This window comes from Juglans regia, chromosome 13, assembly GCF_001411555.2.
Source record: "Juglans regia cultivar Chandler chromosome 13, Walnut 2.0, whole genome shotgun sequence".
NCBI lineage: Eukaryota > Viridiplantae > Streptophyta > Magnoliopsida > Fagales > Juglandaceae > Juglans > Juglans regia.
Window position 1 is genome coordinate 14,098,568 of NC_049913.1, and position 22,670 is coordinate 14,121,237.

Here is a 22,670-nt window from a genome sequence, read left to right on the forward strand (position 1 = left end):
GGGGGGACTCCCAAATTCCAATTCCAAATAAATCCGTGGTGGGACCCAATTCTATGTTTGGACTTTTGCTACCAAAGTTCAACAATGTTTTTCAGACACGGCAAATATCATATCATCGGATATTACTCCACTTGTCTTTCCCTTCGTACTCGGACCACCACCAGAGCCCCCACCTACTCTCACTGCCTGTTCGATGCTTCTCGTCACAGTCATCTCCGCAGCCGTCAGATCCGAATCGACCCTATGTACGAGTTTTATTTCAACGTGAGTTATTCATCATTATTTTAATATTAATCTTTTCAATAATTGGTTTGTGAGGTGACGAAAGAGATTCTCCTGCGTTGGATCTTTTCTTTAAAAAATGATATAAAAAAATGATAAGTTGACAACTTGTATATCATTTTTACTTTATAATAACAATTTTTTATTTTTTTTATTTTCTTTGACTTTGATGTAGTTTTGATACGTTTGAATTTTTAAAAAATATTATTTTTCTGTAAAGAGATAAAATAATTATGAGCTGGTAGTTAGTTTATCAATGCTTTTTTTCTTTTGAATAATGCCATTTGGTAGCAGCATAGCGTAGCTATCCACCCTAAATAAGCTGTAGCTATCCTTCCTGCCACCCTTTTTGCTTGGGTGTGGGTGGTACTATGTTATCTCGTCCTCGTACCTGTCCAAGCCTCTATTTGCTCATATATGTTGAACGGATTGGCAGATTTCTTTTTTTTTTTTTTTTTTGTTTGAAAATCATATCCAATCTATTAAACCACCTGAATACAAGTAGGGAGGACTTCCAAAGTTACAACATGATCATAGATGGAAAGAGCATTTTTTGCTAACAAGTGGACAATATAATTGCCATTTCTCCTAACATGAGAAACCTCCCACTTGGCAAAGGAATTAAGAAGATGTTTAGCCTCCTCAATAAACATACTAGCACTGTTGCATCCCTCTTCCTCCCTTTTTAGAGAATTAATGACTTGTAGGGAGTCCCCTTCAATGATCACTTGAGATAGCCCAAGTTCCACGCCAAACTGGACTGCAATGAGGGCTCCATAGGCTTCTGCAAGTGCTGGATCAGGGAAGAGGTGCTTCTTGGTTCTCTTTGATGCAATGGTATGTCCTGCATTGTCCCTAGCAACCACTCCCACTCCAATAAAACCTTCTATCTTGTCTACTGCACTGTCCCAGTTCACTTTGATCCAGTTTGTTGGAGGGGCTTGCCAAGTCTCGACTGAGTTGCAAGGCTGCACACTGACTTGCCATGATCTTTCCTCATTTAGCATTTCCATTGTCCTTCTTGCATCCTTGACAATAGCATTCGGGTGAGCAAAGGAGCCATCAAAGATAAATCTGTTCCTTCTCCACCATATCATCTTTGCAACCACAGCAAATTCTTGGAGGAGTTTGCAGTCCATAGTCCGAAATAAGGTTTCAAAGATTTGGATCATGGATGTGTAAGGAAGGTAGCATTTCTGTAATCTCTTAGAACACTGGCCCCACACATCTTTTGCTGCCTCACATCTCCATAATGCATGAACTGTGTCTTCTTCCTCCAGCTTACAAATGGGGCAAAGTGAAGCCTCGACTATTTTCTTTTTAAAAAGGTTTGATTGAGTTGGAAGGGCCTCTAAACAGGATCTCCATAGGAAGACTTTAACTCCAGGTTGCACCTTTAACTGCCATAACTGTTGCCATACTGCTTTGAACGATGAACTGGTTGAGGCTTGACATGACGCATGTAGGCTTCTTTCAAGTTCCTTGTGGTAGGCACTCCTTACTGAAAAATTCCATTCTTTAGTACCTTGTCAAACTAATTTGTCTCTGCTGTTGAGTGAGCTGATTGGAGTTTGGAGGATGACACTAGCTTCTCTGGCATTGAATATCTGCTGCACTAGGTTTCTATCCCATTGCTTCGTGACTGGATCAATCAAGTTTGACACTATTGCATTTTCTTCCAGCACACTAACATTACTATGAGCCTTACCTGGATTTGTATGTAAAATCCACTTGTCCCTCCAAAATTTCACTTGGTTCCCATTCCCTATTCTCCAGTATGAACCTTCCTCCATCAAGGGTCTAGCTGCCATGAAGCTTCTCCATACATAGGATGGTTTTGATCCAAGTTTGGCTTCTAGGAAAGTGGCAGTTGGGAAATACTTAGCCTTCATCACCCTAGCAGCAAGAGACTCTGGATTTTGGACCAACCTCCAGCATTGCTTGGCCAGCAATGCTTTGTTGAAAGCCTCGAAATCTCTAAATCCCAGCCCCCCTTCAGACTTAGCTTTTCCAATTTTTTTTCCAAGACACCCAATGGGTTCTATGCTCATTATTTTGCTGCCCCCACCAGAAGTTACTAATGACACTATTTATATTTTTGAGCAAAGATTTGGGAAATTTGAAAACTGTCATAGTGTAAGTAGGTAAGGCCTGAATGACAGCTTTGATAAATACCATCTTTCCAGCTTGAGACAGCAGTTTAACTCTGTGGTTGCTAAGTCTTGATCTGATATTGTCCACTATACCTTTAAAGGTCTGAGATTTGAGTCTGCCAACCACTGAGGGCAGTCCCAGATACCTCTCATAAGTCATGCCATGTCTAACCCCTGCTGTCATATATGTTGAACGGATGGGCAGATTGTAGAACATAATCGTCCGTAAATCCGCCATAATTTTCATGCCATAGATAATATATATATAAATATATATATATATATATATATATCTAACCAAAATCGATAGATATGTAAATATTGTTGGTTTTTCATCTTAGAAATAATTAAAATATTTGATGTAAAGTGAAAATAATGTGAACCATTACCATTGTTTAATATATCAGTTCGGTTATCTAGATTTTGTGTCTTGGTACTTGAACCAATGTATGCCTTTTAGGGATACGAGCCTTAACCGCTTCCCAACCAAACAAAGGGTTGTGTCCTTTAGTGAATTAGAAACATTTTCAATGTATTCTCTAATATTTGAGAAATTGTGACTTCTCAAAAGTACTCATTCATTTAAGTTGTGACTTTTCACAAGCACCATTTCATTTATGTGATGTGACTTTTTACATGTACCTTTTCATTTAAATAAGTTATGACTTTTCACATGTGACCTTTCATTCTCTATAAATAGGGAACCCCACCCATAAATTCATTAACTCCAAATTCTCTATAAAACTTAAAGAAACACCTCCTCATTCTCTTTGTCTTTCTTTCTTTGGGCTTTGACTATTTTATATCGGGTTTGAGGATCTCCTTTTGTGTACACCGACGAGGAGATTAACAGGAACTGACGTTATTGTATCTTGAGAGTAGACTGTCAAGAAGCCTAGTGCATATTTAATATTGGAGGCGGCAGAATCTACTCTAAGGAAAGCGTTTATCATAACGTGCTTCAACATCGAGTTATCTCTTTCTAATTTATTATTGTTATTCTACATATTCTCTAGTTTACAAAATATTTTAGAATATATTCTCAACAAATATAGCAACCAACATCGACAAATATGCAAATAAACTAAGCAAACTCGGTAAATTTGCAAATAATCGATAGATTGTAAAATCATAGGTTGCATTGCGCTGTGCAACAACCGACGGTGGTGGTAGCACCACACTGCATAACGAGAGCAAGTTGCTCACCCATCCAACGAGAGATGAGTGAGGAGAGGCGTTAACATGGTTGCACAAAGTCATGACAAACCCAAGAATACGAAAGAGAAAAGGAAGAGGAGGAGAATTAAAGACAAAAAGGATGAGAAATAAATGAAGAAGAATAAAAGGAGAGGAAGAAGAGGCACGAAAGATGGAAACTGGTGGAGAGGCGGCTAGATCAGTGGTGGAACCAGAAATTTTACTTTGGAGGGCCATATTGATCTATGCAATGATGAAAATGCTTGCATACATTGCCTACGTGTACGTGTATTTATATATTATACATTTTATTGTTTATAATTAAAAAAAATACATTATAGACGTAATTTAATTTTATATTTCTTCAATTTATGATAAATGTTTTTTGAATTGTATATTTTTTAACTCATATGTTCAAGTTTTTAAAATTTCGATGGTATATTTTTGGTATTTTTATGTATGTATACTCATTCTTTATATTTTGGATGCAAAAATTATGAACTTTAAGAAAATATAGAAACTATTTTTTTCATTCCTTTAAGAAGACTCAAGAATTTTAAATGGGATTAGAAGAAAAACCTTCATAATTTTAAAAGAGTTTTAGAAGTTTTCAAGTTTTTGAGTTCAATATTAATTTTTATCAAATTTTATTCGAATTTAAATAATAAGGATTATTTTTTTAAGCTAGGGGGCCATGGCCCCTAGCTTAATGTGGTTCTGCCACTGGGCTAGACATACAAAACGATAAGAGGTTTTTCTTTTATTATTATTATTATTATTATTATTAGTTTTTAAAGTAAATGGGTCATGAGGTGAAATCCCAACCCAACAATTGTTTACCCTTATTTTTTTAGTATCCACCTGCTCGTTTAAGATAACGATTGGATTTTTTGCCCGTTATCCCGTGGCCGGAACATATTGGGTGGGCGGGCGGGCGGGATTACGAGAGCCAGTTGTCTAGTCCTATTGATCGACAACCTTTGATCTAATTTATAGGAATGTTTAGATTTTGGAAAACTCTTCTTTTAGGCGAATTTGCACACCGAAGTGCACCGACCATTGACATGGAATGGTTTAATGAAACGACTCGTTTTGGTTTTACTTGTGAATGAGTTTTGGGTGGGATCTGAATTCTCTCTTCTAGAAAAATTCTATTCTTAAGCCTCATACACCACACACCAACTTTTTTATGATTTCTTTAATTTTATTCTCTTATCAAATGTGTGGTATATGGGTTATGAGTTGAATAATTTAATTATTTTAAGAATAATAAAACCAAAATAAACTTTAAAAAAATTTTAAAAAAATAAAAAAAATTTAGTGTGTGGTGTATGGGCTTATGAATAGCAATGCTCCTCTCTTCTATGCTTTCTTTTTCGCGTGCCTTCTCTGTACCTAGATTCCTCCATTCTATTCTCTCTTCCACTAAAAGTTTGATTCTCTTATTAGACAAGCTCAAGTAGAGTCTCCTATTCTTTTGGCTGGTGTTTTCTAGCGGAGAACTATGAACGGGAATACTGGATATGTTGAACACTAGTAGATTTGGTTCTTGTACTGGAATTGTAAGGAAGACTGGGGGATAAAATGAAACTAGTATCCATTTTTTTCTGCTTGAAAAAGCATTTTTTTTTCCTACCCAATAAGAACCATTTTTTTTACTTGACGTCCCAACAAGATGAAATTGAAAATAAAATTATGTTGTGGTCCATCGTCCCTCGTGTAATTTCATGAAAAGGATTTTCAATGGCATTTTTGTGAAAGTCCATTGAGAACTGCTTCATTTTAAAAGTGAGTATTTTTCTTAAAGTGAAAACAGAATATAATGCTCTGCATTTCTAGTCTCTCTCCAATAAGTCATTCCAAAGATAGGAGAAAGATCAATTTTGGCTTAGGCCAGAAACGATGTTTAGGGGGAAATTTTCCCTCAAGCATCCCCTTCTAAATAGATATACTTTTATATATACAATTTTTAATTTAAATCAACAATTTACTTTATTTACTGTAGGCATGTGCAATGTTGTCTAGCTTGATCTCATGCCTTAGCTTCAGCGAGAGGAAGAAGAAGATGGACCCTGCTATAGCGGTTGTTCATTAAGCTTTTGGTTTGTAATGCCTTTGGTACAAGATAAATGGATGAATCCAGGTTCTCTGATATTTGGGGATCACAACTTCTGAGCTTCTCTGACTTCACGTTTCCTCATATATTATTATAAAGTGTGAGATAGTCGACGAAGAAGAAGAACGAGGACACCCAAAGAAGACCGTCACCTGCAAAGAAGAGTCCTTAGTTTCCATGTTTCATTCTCATTCCTTTTTTTCTTTCTTTTTTTTAATAAAAATAACATATGATAAAAACATGAAAATATGACTTGGTATGCAACCCGCTTGTACCTAGAAAAACTGTTATATTTTTCTTCACTTTTCTTCATTTTACATGAATAGAAATGAGTAGATAAAGAATTTCATACATATAAAATAAAAATAAAAATTAAAAAATCAGTTTAAATCCAGACCATGCTAAGTAATGTTGATTTTTTTTTTCCTCCAAACCCACGACTAGTAATGCTGATTTTTTTTTTCTCCAAACCCACGACTAAACCATGTCTCTCAACTAAGGACCCTGATTCCCTCTCCATCCTTTTGTTACGGAAGAGGAGAGACTTTCATTCCTCATCATGGTGGTTATTTGGTGATTTTTTATGTCTTATTTTCTCTCTTCCATGGTGGAAAATAATTGAACTACAACCTTTTGGTCATTTATGGATGACACTGTAACACAATTCACTCCAATGGACCCCCCAAGTCGCCAATCTACGGAACCCACAAAGTGGTGCACCAAAATTATGAACCACTGGGTGTCAAATCGTGTTAAATTTATGATGTCAAAATTTTAAATTTTAATATGATTCATTAACATAACGGATTGATACCATATGATCCGTTTTGACTCATTAGTAAATACTATGAAATAGGTTAACACGATCCAACCCGACCCGTTTCAATCTGTTTATGTAAATGGGTTGAACAGATCCGAAATTAACCTGTTTGACCTGTTTAAGTTTAGTATAATTTTATATAAATGTTAAAATCATAATATCTATAAAAAATATAAAACTAACTACAAGTCGAAAATTATAATCCAAACAATAAAAATATTCGAAATTAAAATTTTAACAATTTTACTTTTAGGTATAAGGATATAATTGAAACTTTAACTTTCTTAATGTGTCATAATGGGTTGATCTGTTATTAAACCGTTAAGCAATCATGTATTAACGAATCAATCTGTTTTAATATAAATCAGTTAAGACTAAACTCAAACTAACTATTATCGGATTATATTTATGTTAAGTTACCAGATCGTGGTACTTGTTGTTATCCTAATTATGAGTGCGTTAGCTTCGCGCTATCCAAAGTGGCGACAGACTTCACACGTTGTCCATCTTTGGTGCGCGTAAAATAATGCGCTCGCTCCTTTTATAATTTCTTGCCTTAAGTTTACTAGATCTGCTACCCCGTCCTTTGCCAAGACCGGAGTGTGGTCTACGTGCGTCGGTGCAGTTTTCCAACCCCTTCGGAAAGTCAGTGAAACTATAAAAATCCAAGAGCTGACACACCTTTAAACTTACATAAACACGCGGGAAAAGTGGCTCATTGCTACCTGAACCCACAAGTCACAACAACCTTCGAAACCACTCAATGACTTCTTCTTCTTGCCAACGATCTTTTGTTTTTACTCTAGTCTCGGCACGAAAGTCATTTGAAACCTTTAAAGAAAAATTGGATATTTTGCGATAATTCCTTGAGCGATAGATCCTAGACTCCCAACTATATCTCCTGATATAAGATTCAGGTTCTTTTAGCCAATGATCAAGAGAAAAATAAAGTACAGATTATTTTCAGCAACTAATCAAAAACAAGAAAGTGCAGGACCACCCAAATTGCCATGGCCTGAAGACTTGGATTTGCAGTTGTTTACAATTAGTCGAACTGTTTCAAAGCCACCATTCTAGCTAGCTGTAGCTCCCCTCTTGATTTATATATCTAAGAAAACGGGGATAGGAGGGGACCAACCCTTGGGTCTTACATCCCTTTTTTGTCTTTTTATTGATGTTTTAGTAGTTGTAATGAAATTGTTTGTCGAGGTCCCTCACCCTCTACTCTTCTTTTGTAAGTATAAATATATTGTGGCCTCAAAGAGAAAAATCGAAGGACTCTCTCTCTCCCTCTCTCTCAAAACATGGAGAGGGGTGTGTTATATTTTTAGTATTTATTTTATCTTTCAAATTATATTCAATATTTTATTTTTTTATTAAAATTACTTTTTCAAGCCGATGTCACATTTTTTAATGTTAATGCTCAAACGTTAAATTATAAAAGTTACTCAAAACAAAGATTTGGACATTTTTTCTCGGTTTCTTAAAAAATATATATGATATAAATAAATTCAGAGGAATATGGTAAAAAGACTAACATTGTTTTAACAGATTTCCTTTAAATGTGTGTTAGGGATAAAATTGACTTAATTAGTCCATTCTATTGAAAATCTATCACTAATAATAAGCCAAGAGATAAAAAAAGAAAAAGAAAAAAAGAAGAGATAAAACAATGAATAGATAATCCAAAAGAGGTTGACTCATATTCTTAAAATGAAAGAGTATTATAAGGCAAGTGAGACTCAATCACTCTGAAGAAGGAAATAAATAGAGGATGAGATCTCTGCAAAGGAAAGAGCTCTCTTTACAATTTCTTTATGCATATATTTCACAACGCACAGTGACTTCACAGGATCTCTCTCAAGAGATACATCGTCTTCAATCTCTTGAAACCCTAAACTTATTCATTGTATTGAGCGATATGTGAGGTCATAAGAGATTGTAAAATTATCCATTATTATGGATTTTACTCTCAAATAACCCGTGAAAGTAGATTTTTATGTTAAATAACGTAAATGTAATGACGCATCGAATTATCATTGTGGGCTGAGATAATTCTTTTATTCATTTCGGTCTGTTGTGCAAATTTAAGCATTAACAACATGCTTGATGAAGAGGGGCTATGTATGTTTTCAAACCGAAAGATTATTAGTTTTAATTATTAAATTTGTTGTGGACTATTTTTTTTTTTAACAAAAATAGAAGTTTCTTTTCCCTTTTGAAACAAATAAATAATCAATTTATAAAATGAAAACAAATGTTTGTTTGTTTTCCCTCTCATAATTACTTTTTGTTTTCAATAAAAGCATGCAAGATTCGCGTTAGCACGTAGCATTTTAAGAATATTTATATATTTATTTTACACCAAGAAGGGCTTCATTTTGATGGAGGGAATTAACCCAAGTATCATCCTTAGAACCTTATCATCAGAAAGGAGATTTTCAGCGAGAGAATCTATGGTTGGTCCGCTCAATAAAACGGTGGGCCTATTGTAGGGAAGAAGACTACTGAGAGGTAACTATCAAATTAATATTTGTTTTTCTTGTAACTTAAAACCTATGTCAGCCTTACCTCATCCAATTAATTCAACCTATTATTAGCAGCACTTTTAGGTGCATATGGCTGTATTTATAATATATATATTTTAAGGTGCACGTTATAATTTTTTGCAATTGAGTGTGCACTTCTAAATAAATGGTAATTTGATATGAAAACATACTACTTCCTAAAAGAACTACTTCATATCCTAAGTGTTGATCCTTACAATGTAAGACACCATACTCGTAACCAATAAAATTAGTCACCTCTCTTTTTCTCTCTGGAAAAAGAGGTGGAGTGAGAATGTGCACGTAGTGACAGTTATAATAGAAAAAGGGTGGTCCAAGGCACTAAGGAGGATTTCGTGGTGGTTCAACGCATCAAGTGAGAGGTAGATTCCAGGGTAGGGCTCGACGTTAGGGGGTTGTAGAAGGTTCTAGTGACATAGCTGTAGTAGAAGAGAGGTAGAGTGCAGTGAAGTTAAGAGGAAGAATGGATGACCTAGAAGAAAAATGGAAGAGGTTTAGGCTGTTGGAAGAGGAGATATTAGATATAACGATCGAAGATGATGCCTCTGAAGAACTGAAGAACAAAGAACAGAGAAGTTTGGTGGGAAAAGTGTGCTCGACGAGAACTATAAGCAAGGAGGTTCTGTGGTCAACAATGGCAAAAATATGGAGGATAAGCAGGGGAGCTAAATTTACAGAGGTAAGTCTGAATGTCTTTGTTATAATTTTTGAGAATCAAGCTGATAAGCAAAGGGTATGGGTAGGTAGACCCTGGCTTTTCGATAATTAGTTGCTAGTTTTAAAGGAATTTAAGGGGTATACTCCATTGCAACGGGTGAATTTTGATTACGAGAGAGTCTAGGTGAGGATTCACAATTTGCCTTATCTTGCATAAAAAAAGAAAAAGGGGAACAAATTGGAGGAATGATGGGAAAGGTAGAGGAGGTGGATGTGCAGGAGGATGAGAGTGGATGAGGTAGCTTCTTGAGAGTTCAGATTTATCTGGACTTGACACAGCCATTAGCAAGAGGAAGAAGACTAAAGGTGAATGGTAATAGCCTCTGGATTCCATTTAGTTATGAGATGTTGCCGCTTATATGTTTCTCATGTGGGTGCATTGTCCATGGAGTTAATGGTTGCTATAGTCTGCTGGGAAACTCAAAGGGTAAGGAAGATCAATATGGAATATGGCTGAGGGCAAATTAGGTTCAAAGGGCTAAGAATTATAGCAGCAATCCTAGAAGGGAAGTAGATGGAAAAAGGAGGGGGTAAAATTGCCGCACAGTAGGGGAGTAGTGAAGAAAAAGGAGAGGGGTTCAGAGGGAGAGACGTGGGTGAGGTTCAAAAAAATAGGGGTGGGGAAGAAAGGGAAGGTGGATGTTCAAAAAGTGAGTTGTCAATAAATGGAAGAGTAGAGGAAAACAATTTACAAAAAAATTGTGTGGGAGTGATTATGTGTGAGGGGGAGGGGAAAAATAAAAAAGAGAGGGGCAAGATGGTTCTATCCACTTTGAAGTTACATTGGGAAAAAAAAGGAGTTAAGGAAAGGGGTAGTCTTCTAGGAAATTGAAGAGGGCACTGGAAATACAGCAAGGAAGGAGGGGTTATTGGAAGAATCAGAACATAGGATGAGTAGTGAGGTAGCTGAGCAGTTAAAAAAGAAGGGAGCATGGAAGAGGAGAGTTAGAGCAAAAGGAATCAAGGGTGGGCCTGTTTTATCAAATGATACAAAGAAGAGGAGAGTGGATGTGGTGATTCTGATGAAGGTGTGAATGGCAAGATAAAGAAAAGAGAGAAGTGGAGCAATGGAAAAGATGAAGAAGATAGATTTGTTATAGTGGCGGAGGCTAAGTTTCAGCCCCGCCAAACATTATGAAAATCTTAAGTTGGAACTGTCGAGGGTTGAAGAATTCTCAGATAGTTCAAGATCTCTGCAACATGGCATAGAAGAATGAATTCAATTTAGTTTTCATCACGGAAACTAAGATTAAAAGCAGGAGGATTGAAAGTTTGAAGAAGAGGTTACACTGTGAGGGCTGTTTTATTATGGACTCAGTGGGAAAAGGGGGTGGAATGGTTCTACTATGGAACTCTAATGTGAGAATTGATATAGTGAATTACTCCCAAGAACACATAAATGCTTGGGTTTTACATGAAGAAGTATAAATGAGATGGTTGCCTACCTGTTTCTATGGACAGACTAAAACTGTTAAGAGGAAGGATTCATGGCTTTTGTTGAAATCTTTCAAGCCTCAAGAGTCTAAAGGGTTGTGCATGGTGGGAGATTTTAATGAAATCCTCATTAATGTTGGGGGGAAGAGCAAGACCAGAAGGACAAATGAAACTGTTTAGGGAAGTTCTAAATGAAGGGAACCTTTATGACTTAGGTTGGAAGGGTGACAAGTTTACATGGAGTAACTTGCATGGAGATGAAACCTTCACTAAGGAAAGGTTAGACAGGGCAATGAAAAATCCTGAATGGTTAAATGTGTATAAGGAGTCGTGGGTGGAAGTAATGGTGGCTAGAACTTCTGATCATAAGCCACTGCTAGTTCTCTTGCTAAAGGAAAGGGAAAAAGGGATGGGATAAAAGGAAAGCTTTTAAGTATGAAGCCAATTGGGCTCTTGAAGAGGATTTTGAGCTAGTTTTAAAGGAAGTATGGAAGATGGAAGACGCTGGAAGGGAATCCTCTAGCAATGTGGTTGGTTTATTAAACAGAAGTAAATAAGCTTTTCAGAAGTGGAGTAAACAGAAACGAAAGGGGGGGAGAGAAGGAGATAGAAGAAAAAACAAATCTGCTACAAATGTTACAAGCTGAAGAAAGTAGAAGCAATGTTAATGAGATAAGGAGAGTGAAAAAAGAGCTGAGTTTAATGTTGGAAAAAGAAGATCTGAGATGCTGACAAAGGGCCAAAATAAATTGGTACAAACTTGGAGATAGAAACACTAAATATTTCCATGCTTGTGTCAGTCAAAGCAAAAGAAGGAACCTAATAAAAGAAGTGAAAAATGAAAGCAGCTGAAGGGTCAGTGGGCATAAAGAAATTGAGAAAACTTTCAGAAGTTATTTTGAAAAGTTGTTTCAAACAACAAACCCAAGTAAACAAGATATTGAGGAGTGTGTTATGGGACTTGAAATAAGGGCCACAACAGATATGAATGAAAGAATCTTGAGGAGCTTTACTAGAGTGGAGGTGGAAGAGGTTTTGAAGCAAATGACACATTTAAAATCTCCTGGTCCAAATAGGTTTGGAGCGTGTTTTTATCAGAACCACTGGAGTGTTGTTTCAAATGAAGTTTGTCAAGCTGTCTTATATGTTCTTAATGGTAATTCTATGGATCATTCTCTCAATTATACTTATCTAGCTTTGATTCCTAAAATAAAAGACCCCAAAATGGTTAGTGACTACAAACCTATCAGTCTGTGTAATGTTATTTACAAAATAGTCTAAAAAACCATCACAAATAGATTCAAAAAAGTGCTCTATGAAATTATTGCCCCTACCCAAAGTGCCTTTCTACCAGGGAGAATGATCAATGAAAATATCATGATTGCTTATGAAATGTTACACTCTATGAAAACAAGAAAGAGGGGGGAGGTGGGGAGTATTGCCATAAAACTTGACATGTCTAAGGCCTATGATCTTGTTGAGTGGGTGTATTTGGAGGCAGTGATGATAAGGCTAGGTTTTTGTGAGAAGTGGGTGAATTTTATAATGAATTGTGTTAAATCTGTAACCTATTCAGCGTTGATAAATGGGAAGGCAGGCTATAAATTCTGTCCTTTAAGGGGAATAAGACTTGGTGACCCATTGTCACCTTATCTTTTCATTCTTTATACTAAATGGCTTAATTCCCTGTTAAATACCTATGAGAAGCAGAAAATTACAAATGTGTTCAAGTGATTCGAGGGGAAACAAATATCAATCATCTTCTTATTGCGGATGATTGCATATTGTTTGGAAGAGCTAAGATAGAAGAGTGGGCCAGGCTTCAATAGCTACTGAAAAAGTATGAAAAGGTTTCAGGTCAGTTTTTTAATAAGTAAAAGACCTTTGTATTTTTCTGTAGCAATACTAAGTTTGAGGACGATAGGAGAATCATGGAAGCTGAAGATTCAATTGCATGTGGAAGCTATGAGAAATACTAAATCTTCCTGCTATTGTAGGAAGATCCAAGTATAAGACTTTCAGATTTTTAAAAGATGGAGTCTGGCAGAAGATCACCAGTTGGAAGAACAATTTTTTATCACAAGCTGGCAAAAAAGTGTTGAAAAAATCAGTTTTATAGGCTATTCCTACATACACCCTGAGTGTATTCAGAGGTGTAAGTTTGGGCCGATTTTTCAGTTTTCCAGCCCGAAACTGGTTCTTTACTTGCACAAACTGGTCGGACCTAGTTCGGTTCTAGTTCCGTGGTTTCCGGGACAAGACCGAACCTGACTGGCTCGGTTGGAGAAAAAAAAAAATAAAAAATAATATTATATATATAAGTTTTATACAAAAATAATATTATACAAAATATTTTTTATATATAAGTTTTATATATAATATATAAAAAGAAAGGAAATCACTATAATATTATTACTAAATTTTGATAAGTACATAGGACATTAGTAGTTATACTAATATAGACTATAGTTATAGTTATACTAATATAGTTATAATAAATCACAATAACTAATACTAATATATAACTAATACTAATAGTCTAATATTAATACTATTATATAGTCTAATACATTATATAGCTAATACTATTATATGGTCTAATATATTATATAGCTATACTAATATATAACTAGTACTAATAGTCTAATATTAACTATAGTTATACTTATACTAATATAGTTATACTAAATCACTATAACTAATACTAAAAGTCTAATATTAGTACTATTATATAGTCTAATAATCACTATAACTAAATTACTATATTCTATAACTATGTATTAAATGTATTACAAATATATAAAAATTACAATTATGATTTAAAAAAAAAAAAAAGAAAAGAAGAAGAACCATCTACATAGAAGAAACCAACAAGAAACGTTTCCTCTCCAAATCTCCAGAAACCAAAAGTCTAAATGGCGCCATTTAGACTTCCCGAAGGCAATAATGCCAATAAACCCTAAAGGCTAAAACCAAACCCCACTCTTGTCTCTTCCTTGCCTCTCTGCCTCCCTCTATGCCTTGCCAGTCGTCGCCTCGCCTCTCTTCCTCGTCTCTTTTCCTCGTCGCACAGGCCTTTGGCCTCACCTCACGGTGATGTTTCTCCATTTTTTTTTCATGTCATTACTTGTTAGATTTAGATATTCATTTTGGCCATGTGACAAAGAACTAAGACCTAATCGAACCCACATATTTTCTTTCTGATAAGAGAATGAAAGAGTGATTCGTGTTCACTTCGAATTTGAATTTCACCCACTTGCATTTATTATGCAACTCAACAACCATGTATATAGGACCCAACTACTTTCAAGTTTCTGTCATAAGTATTAAGTATATGTAAATTGTTGGGTTAAATTTTTTAGATTTATTTCCGCTTGGGATGAAAGAATGAAGGTGGTATAAAGCTCACAACTTTATACATTAAAACAGAAGGACGAAGGCTTCTATTACCATTAAAGAATGTCGACAAGTATTTCCTAGTCATTCCACAATTATAGAAAATAACTACAAAAAGTTGGTGTGCTCAGCAGAGGAACTCAAAGAACATATACAATACAACAATGGAGACAAATAATTCTAAATAGAACTGAAAGAATACTTTAAAAAAATATTATTTGCACACTTTTAATGTTATTGAAAATGCTAGCATTTTCTGTTTCTAAGTTTGGGAGAATATAAAAATAATATATCAATGAAATGCAGAGAGTCTTATGTCTAGTTTAGTACTTCAGATCTCTTACACGCTTGAAAGCTCCTTTCTATTCTCAACTACAGATTTCTTAAAACAATTTTTTTATTAACAGATTTTTAATGACGAACCGGTACATACCAATTTGGTACTAAATTTTGTCCAAAATCGGACTGGTTACACCCTTAAGTGTATTCAAGCTTCCTAAAAAGCTGGGTAATGACATAAATGGTATGTTTTCGAAATTTTGGTAGGGCAAGAAATAGAAAGAAGGGGGAATACATTTGAGAAAATGAGAGAAGATGGGAATGCAAAAGGGGAAGGGAGGATTGGGGTTTAGGGACTTGGAGAGCTTACCTAGCACTCTTAGCAAAACAAGGGTGGAGGTTTATCAAGAATCCTGAATCCTTAGCAGCTGTGGTTTTCAAAGAAAAGTACTTTAGGTATTCTAGTCTAATCGAGGCAAAGCTTAGCTCACAACCATCATTAATATGGAGAAGTACATGGTCAACTAGAGAGCAGTGGAAAGAGGGTTTAAGGTGGAGAGTGGGAGATGGAAGCAAGATTCAGATCTGGGGTTCCAAATGGTTGCCAACTCCAACATCCTTTTCTATGTAGCCGCCTATCTCTATCTTGAGGGAAGATTCCAAGGTGTAAGAGCTTATTGTAAAGCATAAAGGGGAATGAGATGAGGAAATGATTATAGCCATTTTTTCAAGTGAAAAGGTTGAACAGATTCTAAGTATACCTTTGGGTAGAGGTAATGCACAAGATAGGATTATTTGGTGTCCATCAAAGAAAGGTGTGTTCATTGTAAGTAGTGCTTATTATCTGCGACTTGAAAATTTTAAAAAGTAGAGGTGTATGTTCAGAGGAGGAGAAGGAAGATAAAAGGTGGAGAAACATATGGGATCTTTAAGTACCAGGTGTGGTAAAGCTTTTCATGTGGAAGGCTGGAAATGACTTGCTGCCTACAAAAAAGAATCTGTTCAAGAGAAAAAATATTGAAGATCAAAGTTGCCCAATCTGATATATTTTTTCTGCCAACTAATGATATATTGAAGATCAACAACATATTCTTTGGGAATGCTCAACAACTAATGATATATGGGTAGATGTTCAAAGTATTGTCCAGAAATGGAGTAGATCGAAACCCTAAACTAATTTAGAGGTTTCAATATTGAAACCCCACTCTGTTTTTAGGTTTCGAGATAGAAACCCCATTTTATTTTTGGGTTTTCGATATCAAAACCCCATTCTATTTTGATGTTCATGATTGTATGGTTTTAATTGTTGTATATTTTTTGCATCATTTCAGATTTTTGTGAGTCAACATGAATGGATAGTCATTCAGAGTTTAGTAGTAGCTCTCATACCCCTACTCCTACCCCTGCCACAACCACAAACACTAACCCTACACCTACCCCTACCCCCCCACCAAGCAAGAAACTAGTTTCGAAAGTTTGGTCGCATTTCACCAAAATAAGGGGTGGTGGCCCTAATAACCTCCAAGTTAAATGTAACTATTGTGGTAAAGTATATGGATGTCACTATAGAAGACATGGTATATCCCAATTGAAGGTCCACTTATAAGAACAATGCAAAAAGAGAACAATAGTAAAATCTTTACAAAAAGAGTCCAATTTTTTTGTATGGATTTAAAAAAATGGTGGATGGGAATAGGGGGAACGTTGAATGGATTTACAAAGTATGATCCGAAGAAGTGAATGAGACACTTAACTCGTATGGTAATAATGGGTGAGCTACCGTTGATGACAAATGGTTCCAAGCATATTCTAAATGTTTGAAACTTAGGCTTAACCTTCTGTCTCACCACACGGTGGCCAAGGATATTTGGAATATTACTTGTAGAAAAAGATTTATTAAAAAATCAATTGGTGGGTGAAAGAGTTTGCCTCATCACTAATATATGAACATCTATCTAAAATTTTAATTATATCTTTGATGGCACATTTAATAGATTGTGATTGGAAATTACACAAAAAAAATTCTAAAGTTTTGTAAAATTTTCGATCATAAGGGTGATACCATTGAGAGCCTTGGTGGCCGCAATAAAGGAGTGCGAATTGGAGCGAGTTGTCACCGTAACGATTGATAATTCATCTTTTAACGATGTCGCTTTGGGCCATCTTAAGAACTATATTAGAGAGACCAATAAGTCAATCGTGGGTGGTGAGTGTTTACATGTGAGATGTGCTACACATATTTTAAATTTTATTGTGACTGATGGTTTCAAAGATCTTGATGATTGGTTTGCAAGGGTTAAAAGTGCGGTGAGGTTTGTGAGATTTTCACCTGCTAGATTTGAGAAATTTAAAGTTGCTATGAGGTCTATGGGTATTGAATGCAAGAAGAATGTTTGTCTTGATGTTCTTACAAGATGAAACCCAACCTTCTTGATGTTAGAGACGGCCCAAGACTATAAGGATGCTTTTAGCATTTATTACGCATATTGGATCCATTTCGAAGTTCATTCTCTTCGGCGACTGTGGAGCCATTGATTTGCTCTCAGAATTGGATCAAAGGGAACTCAATTCATATTTCGGATGTGTTGGACTTTGAGGAGGCACACGAGGAGGAAGGCGGTGATTAGCCTAGATTCGGTAATATTTCTTAATTAATTGATTTTCTTTTGTTATTATTTTAATTTATTTATATGCATTTAACCTGTATTAATTTCAAATTTAATTGTTGTAGAGTCAACTGCGATGCATGATAGTAGTTCTACACTGGCTACAATATGATTTCGTGTGTATTGGATCAACCATTGCCATTGGTTTGTATAATTTTTCCCTGACTTATTTTTTGTATTTATATAATGTTTGTAATTCTAATTATTTTTCTTGTATTTTTTTAGTTTTTATAATTTCACTATCATATGTCCAATCCTAATTCCAAAGATCTAAATCATATTGATATTGGTTAGTACTTTTAACGTTTGAAATTTTTACATATCTATATAATGTTTGTATTTATGATTTTTGTTTCTTATTTGTAATTCTAATTTATTTTCATATTAATATTTCAGGTTTTATAATCTCAAAGCACAACTCACTCACTTTCCCACCACAGTGACAACAGGCCAATTCCAATATTGGAACAATGTGAAATGACAAGAAAAGAGTCAATTGTAATCTTGCTACAATTTGTTATTTAATTGTGTTATTATTATTCATTTAAATTATGTGAAAACTTGTAATATTTTTAGACTAATTTGTAATAGTTTTAGATTAATTTCTATTATTGTAATAACTTAAGATTATTAGTTGCAACTTAGAAGTATACAAGTTTTTAATTTGTATCTTAATATCTTAGATTACTTTTTTTAAAGTTTAAGCATGAGGGTTAGAGTTTAAGTTTTTAGCTTTGTACAATGACATTTTTGGGCCAAGAAACAGTCTGAGCTATTTTTTGGCCTTGAAATGTGTTATTGGCCTTTTTGGGGCCCAAAAACACCCAATGGGTCGTGGGCCCATTTGGGTAAGGCGGGGTGGGGGAGTGGTAGATGAATAAGGTGTCCGCCCCTGCCCCCGGCACTCGGAAGGGGGTCCCCCTACCTTAGAGGTTGTGGATAGCACCCCTAATCTGGAGTCATGGAGTGCGCAAATACTGCACACTCATTTTGAAAAAGTGGGTAAATATGAGATTTATATAAAAATAAATAAATTATTTAATAATAGATGCATTTCCTTTTAAAAAAAAATGCGCGACGCTTGCATAACCTATAATTATATCTAGTATTACTCTATATATTATCTACACATAGTCCCCTCAAATTATCACACAATGTGTAATTACCTCCCTAAATTATCAATTTCATCAATCATCTCCAAGACTAGCAAAAAATTGTAATGTAACCCATTTTTCCCTTAAAAACAAGGACTAATTAACTTGACCTATTTAATTTATTACTAGGTTTTAAAGATTTTTTTTTAAATACATATTTTTTCACCTTTTTTACGTCTCCCATTTTTTTAATCAAGGGTATTTATGTCTAATTCTCTTATGGATAATTTGAGGGGTGATGGGTATACGTTTGGCTAGCAGCTAAAGGCCGGTGCATACAATGTGTTCGCTGTTCATCATCGCAATGTCATGCATAGAAACAAAGAGTTATGGCCGACCAAGTGAACTCACTGTATGGATAAAGATTCCGATCAAGTTCAAAGACAACAGACCATAGAACCCCCAAGGACGTTCAAATACAACAGCAAAAATCATATAGATTTTTCAACAACTTTAAAAAAAGAAGATCAAGGACGGCATGAATGAATGGATGATCCATCTTTTGTTCTTAAAAGATATTGGCATCTCCTTTTTTTATGTCAAAATAGTGCGATTTGGGGCATCTTTTTTGTGTTTGGTATGTCTTCTTTCTTTTTCTTTCTCTCTTTCATGTACCGGCAAAATCCACGGGAGCTTCGGACCTCTCTTTACTAGACAGGTAACTGGAACAGCTTCCAAGAATTTCAAACACCACCATTTCAGGACCTGATGAGGATATGTTGGAGGGACAATTTAGGATATGCTTTATACATACAATAATATTATTTATCCTCAATTCAGTGCATGTATAAGATTGCAGTGAAAAATATAACTTATAACTTTAGGACTTATAACTTATAACTTAAGTAATAAGTTATACTATTAAAATGCTATTTACTGATTGATAATCATATATTTAAAACACTTTGAAACATATTATGTTTGTTTGAAAATAAATTAAAAAAAATGTTTTATAAGGTATAAATGACAATTTTTTGAATTTTAAAAAATTATGATCATATTCTTAAAAGTTTGAAAGTTGCAATTGTTTTAAAGTTATATGGACATTTTCGTCTATTTATAGTCTTTTTAAAATTTGAATTACGTTCAAATATTGTTTAGTTTATTTGAGATTAAAAATGTTTTAATATATAATATTCAAATAACTTAATTTTTTTATTAAAATTTTTTTAAAATTATTTAAATACTTTTTAAGATTCCTATCGCACTCACAAAAAAGAGTGAGAAAAACGATTTATAAAAAATTTTTAAACTAAAAATATCAGATTTCATATTAAGAATTGTAAAAATCTAATGTATTCAGATCTGGGGACGCGTGCCGTGATGGCTATGGAGTTATTGTTCAAAGAAACTTAGTTCTTATTTGGTTATTCAGTTTAGATGATATGAAATAAAATATTTTATTAAAACTTAATTAAAATATTGTTAGAATATTATTTTTATTGTGAGATTTGAAATATTGAATTATTTATTATATTTTGTGTGAAAATTTAAGAAAATTGTAATGTTGAAATAAGATAAGATGAGATGGTTTTGTATATCCAAGCTGGGCTTTAAAAATAAATTTACTCACAAGCTTATTTATTAGAGACAATAAACATATCTCTTTATACTTAAAAAAGGCTATCGGTTGATGAACAATGTCTTTGTTTGACACTTCCTTCTTCCCCTTATGTCCTTACAACCTCACAGCAATCACAGCAACATAAGCACAGACCAACCTCACCGTAAATCATCTTAATTGTACAAATTCACAAAATCAGAGCAATGGAGAGGTAGAGGCTCGGCTAGGCATGGAGGAACAAGAGAGGTGCCGCAGAGGGCTAGTGGTGGCGTCGTGGGTTATAGGTGGCGGATCTAGACCGTGCGACGACAAGAACCCTTGAGATAGAGAAAGGCTTCGTAAGAGAGGGAGGCAGATCGGGGAGCTGCATCGTAGGTGGCCTCATGGTGGCTACTAGAGGCGACATATGGCTGCATCGTGGTGGTCCTAGGGCTCTGGATTTGGGATCCTGTGAAGAGAGAGGGCATGAAAGGAGCTTGGGCTTCGACTGGAGGAAGGGGAGGGGTCTTCAGTGAGGGAGGAGGCTGATGGAGGTGGTGCGGTGGCTTGGGGTTGGCTAACAGCAGCACTATGGAGAGAAACTCATGCGTGTAGAGGAGCTGCGCTCGTAGGGCTAGGGAGGAGCTACAGGTGGTCGCTGGCGTGCGGCTGATGGAAGAGCTGCCAAGGGGCTTCAACGGTGGAATTTGGTTGTCAGCGTGAGGGGAGCTGTTGAGGTGGTCGGTGAAGCCGCAGGGTGGCGCACGATAGCGCTGGGCTGATTGAGGGAGGAGATCAGGTGAGAGAGAGGGAGAAAGGGAAAGTGAAGGGAAAATGCTAGGGTTTGGGGATTTAAATCCCAACTCTTCATCTTAAGTTTGATTCAACAGTGGAGGTTTAAACACCAATTTAAATTAACTTAAAAATATATAATTAAAATATAAATTCCATATCATACATAAACCATCAAATTTAATTTATAAAATACTAATATTTTATCATTAAATAAATGATGAAGTTTTGCCAAATATTTTTAAGATAGTAAAACCATATAAATAATTAGAGTTTTTAACATAACTTAAATCTCATAATATTCTTAATTAATTAAAATCATTTAGATAAAATGATTACCTTAATATAAGAGACTTATTTTAATGATGAAAGAACGTGAGATCAAGAACAGAAAGGGTGTATTTGCTTCATACGAGCTCACTACATCTTTTGCATAGTTGGAGGTAACATCACATGTATGCATTAATCTCTATTATCAAATATGGTTAATTTGTAGAGCTGAAATTTCCATGCAAAGTTTTAACATGTGATCGTGATTGATCTTTCACGTACAAATGATTAACCCAAATGATATATTTGGAGATACTGCGATTAGAACAAACTCTTCTTATTAAAGTAGAGAAAGATGAAAATTCATAGATGCTTGCTTATATTATGTTTTATGCTCCTATGCATTAGACTATTTACAAATCAATTTTATGTACTCTTTCAATCTTGATGATTGTGAACTAACAACTAATTCAATTATTCAAAATTTTATGCTGCATGTAAGGAGTCACACTTTATTTGCTGTTTAGACACATTATTTTCAAGAATTTTATTTTTTCTTTCAATTAGACAAATGTGGCAAACATACTTTGCACATTAAATTACTGCTAAAATTTATTGGATAATTTACTAATCATTTTTCTTTTGTAAAAGATCATATAATTTTTGTAAAAAATCTAAACTAGGCAAACGTCCCTTGGATGTTGCTCCATTACTAGTAAGGAGTCACAATTATTGTGTTTACCCATCAATTTATTTTAGAATTACATAGTAATACATAATTACAAAATATTGTTATCATGAACTTTTCATCTCAAACATATGAGAAATGATATTTACAGTCATAGAGTGCATAAGCGCAGTGCACTCTTTTTGAAAAAGAGTACTGCTACATCCACACAGGAATTACACAATCCAATCCCACAAACTCACGTACATTTGTCTGATTTGCTAGATCTATTTTACAATGAAAATAATTTTACAATCTGACGAATCGCATCAAATTACATCAGTTTGTGAGATTGTTTTTGTGTAATATATTTGTGGTTAGAATATTTCTCTTTGAAAAAAATGAGTAAATATAAGAATCACATAAAAAAATTATTTTTTTAATGAGCCCCAATCTTTTTGGAAAAAAGTATTTAACACTTGCAAAACCCATATTTGTATCTAATATTTTTCTTACTCCAAACATATTGATTGGTGTGATAAACGGGCCATAAATTTGGCTACAATATCTACAAACATTTTTTTGAAAAAGGGGTTACGTTTCATTGAGTCGGCTTC

The 22,670-nt window shown here is 34.8% G+C and overlaps 1 protein-coding gene across 1 annotated transcript; it reads right to left on the reverse strand.

The window, feature by feature from the left end:
* Nucleotides 1-764: 764 nt before the first annotated feature.
* Nucleotides 765-1,421, reverse strand: LOC109013579. Its single transcript, XM_018995723.1, has one exon. It carries the CDS (start codon nt 1,419-1,421, stop codon nt 765-767), a length of 657 nt encoding a protein of 218 aa, XP_018851268.1.
* Between the last annotated feature and the right edge of the window lie 21,249 nt (nt 1,422-22,670).

Coding starts and splice junctions, on each gene's coding strand:
- LOC109013579 (XM_018995723.1), bottom strand. CDS start 1,421: ATGGACTGCAAACTCCTCCAAGAATTTGCTGTGGTTGCAAAGATGATA.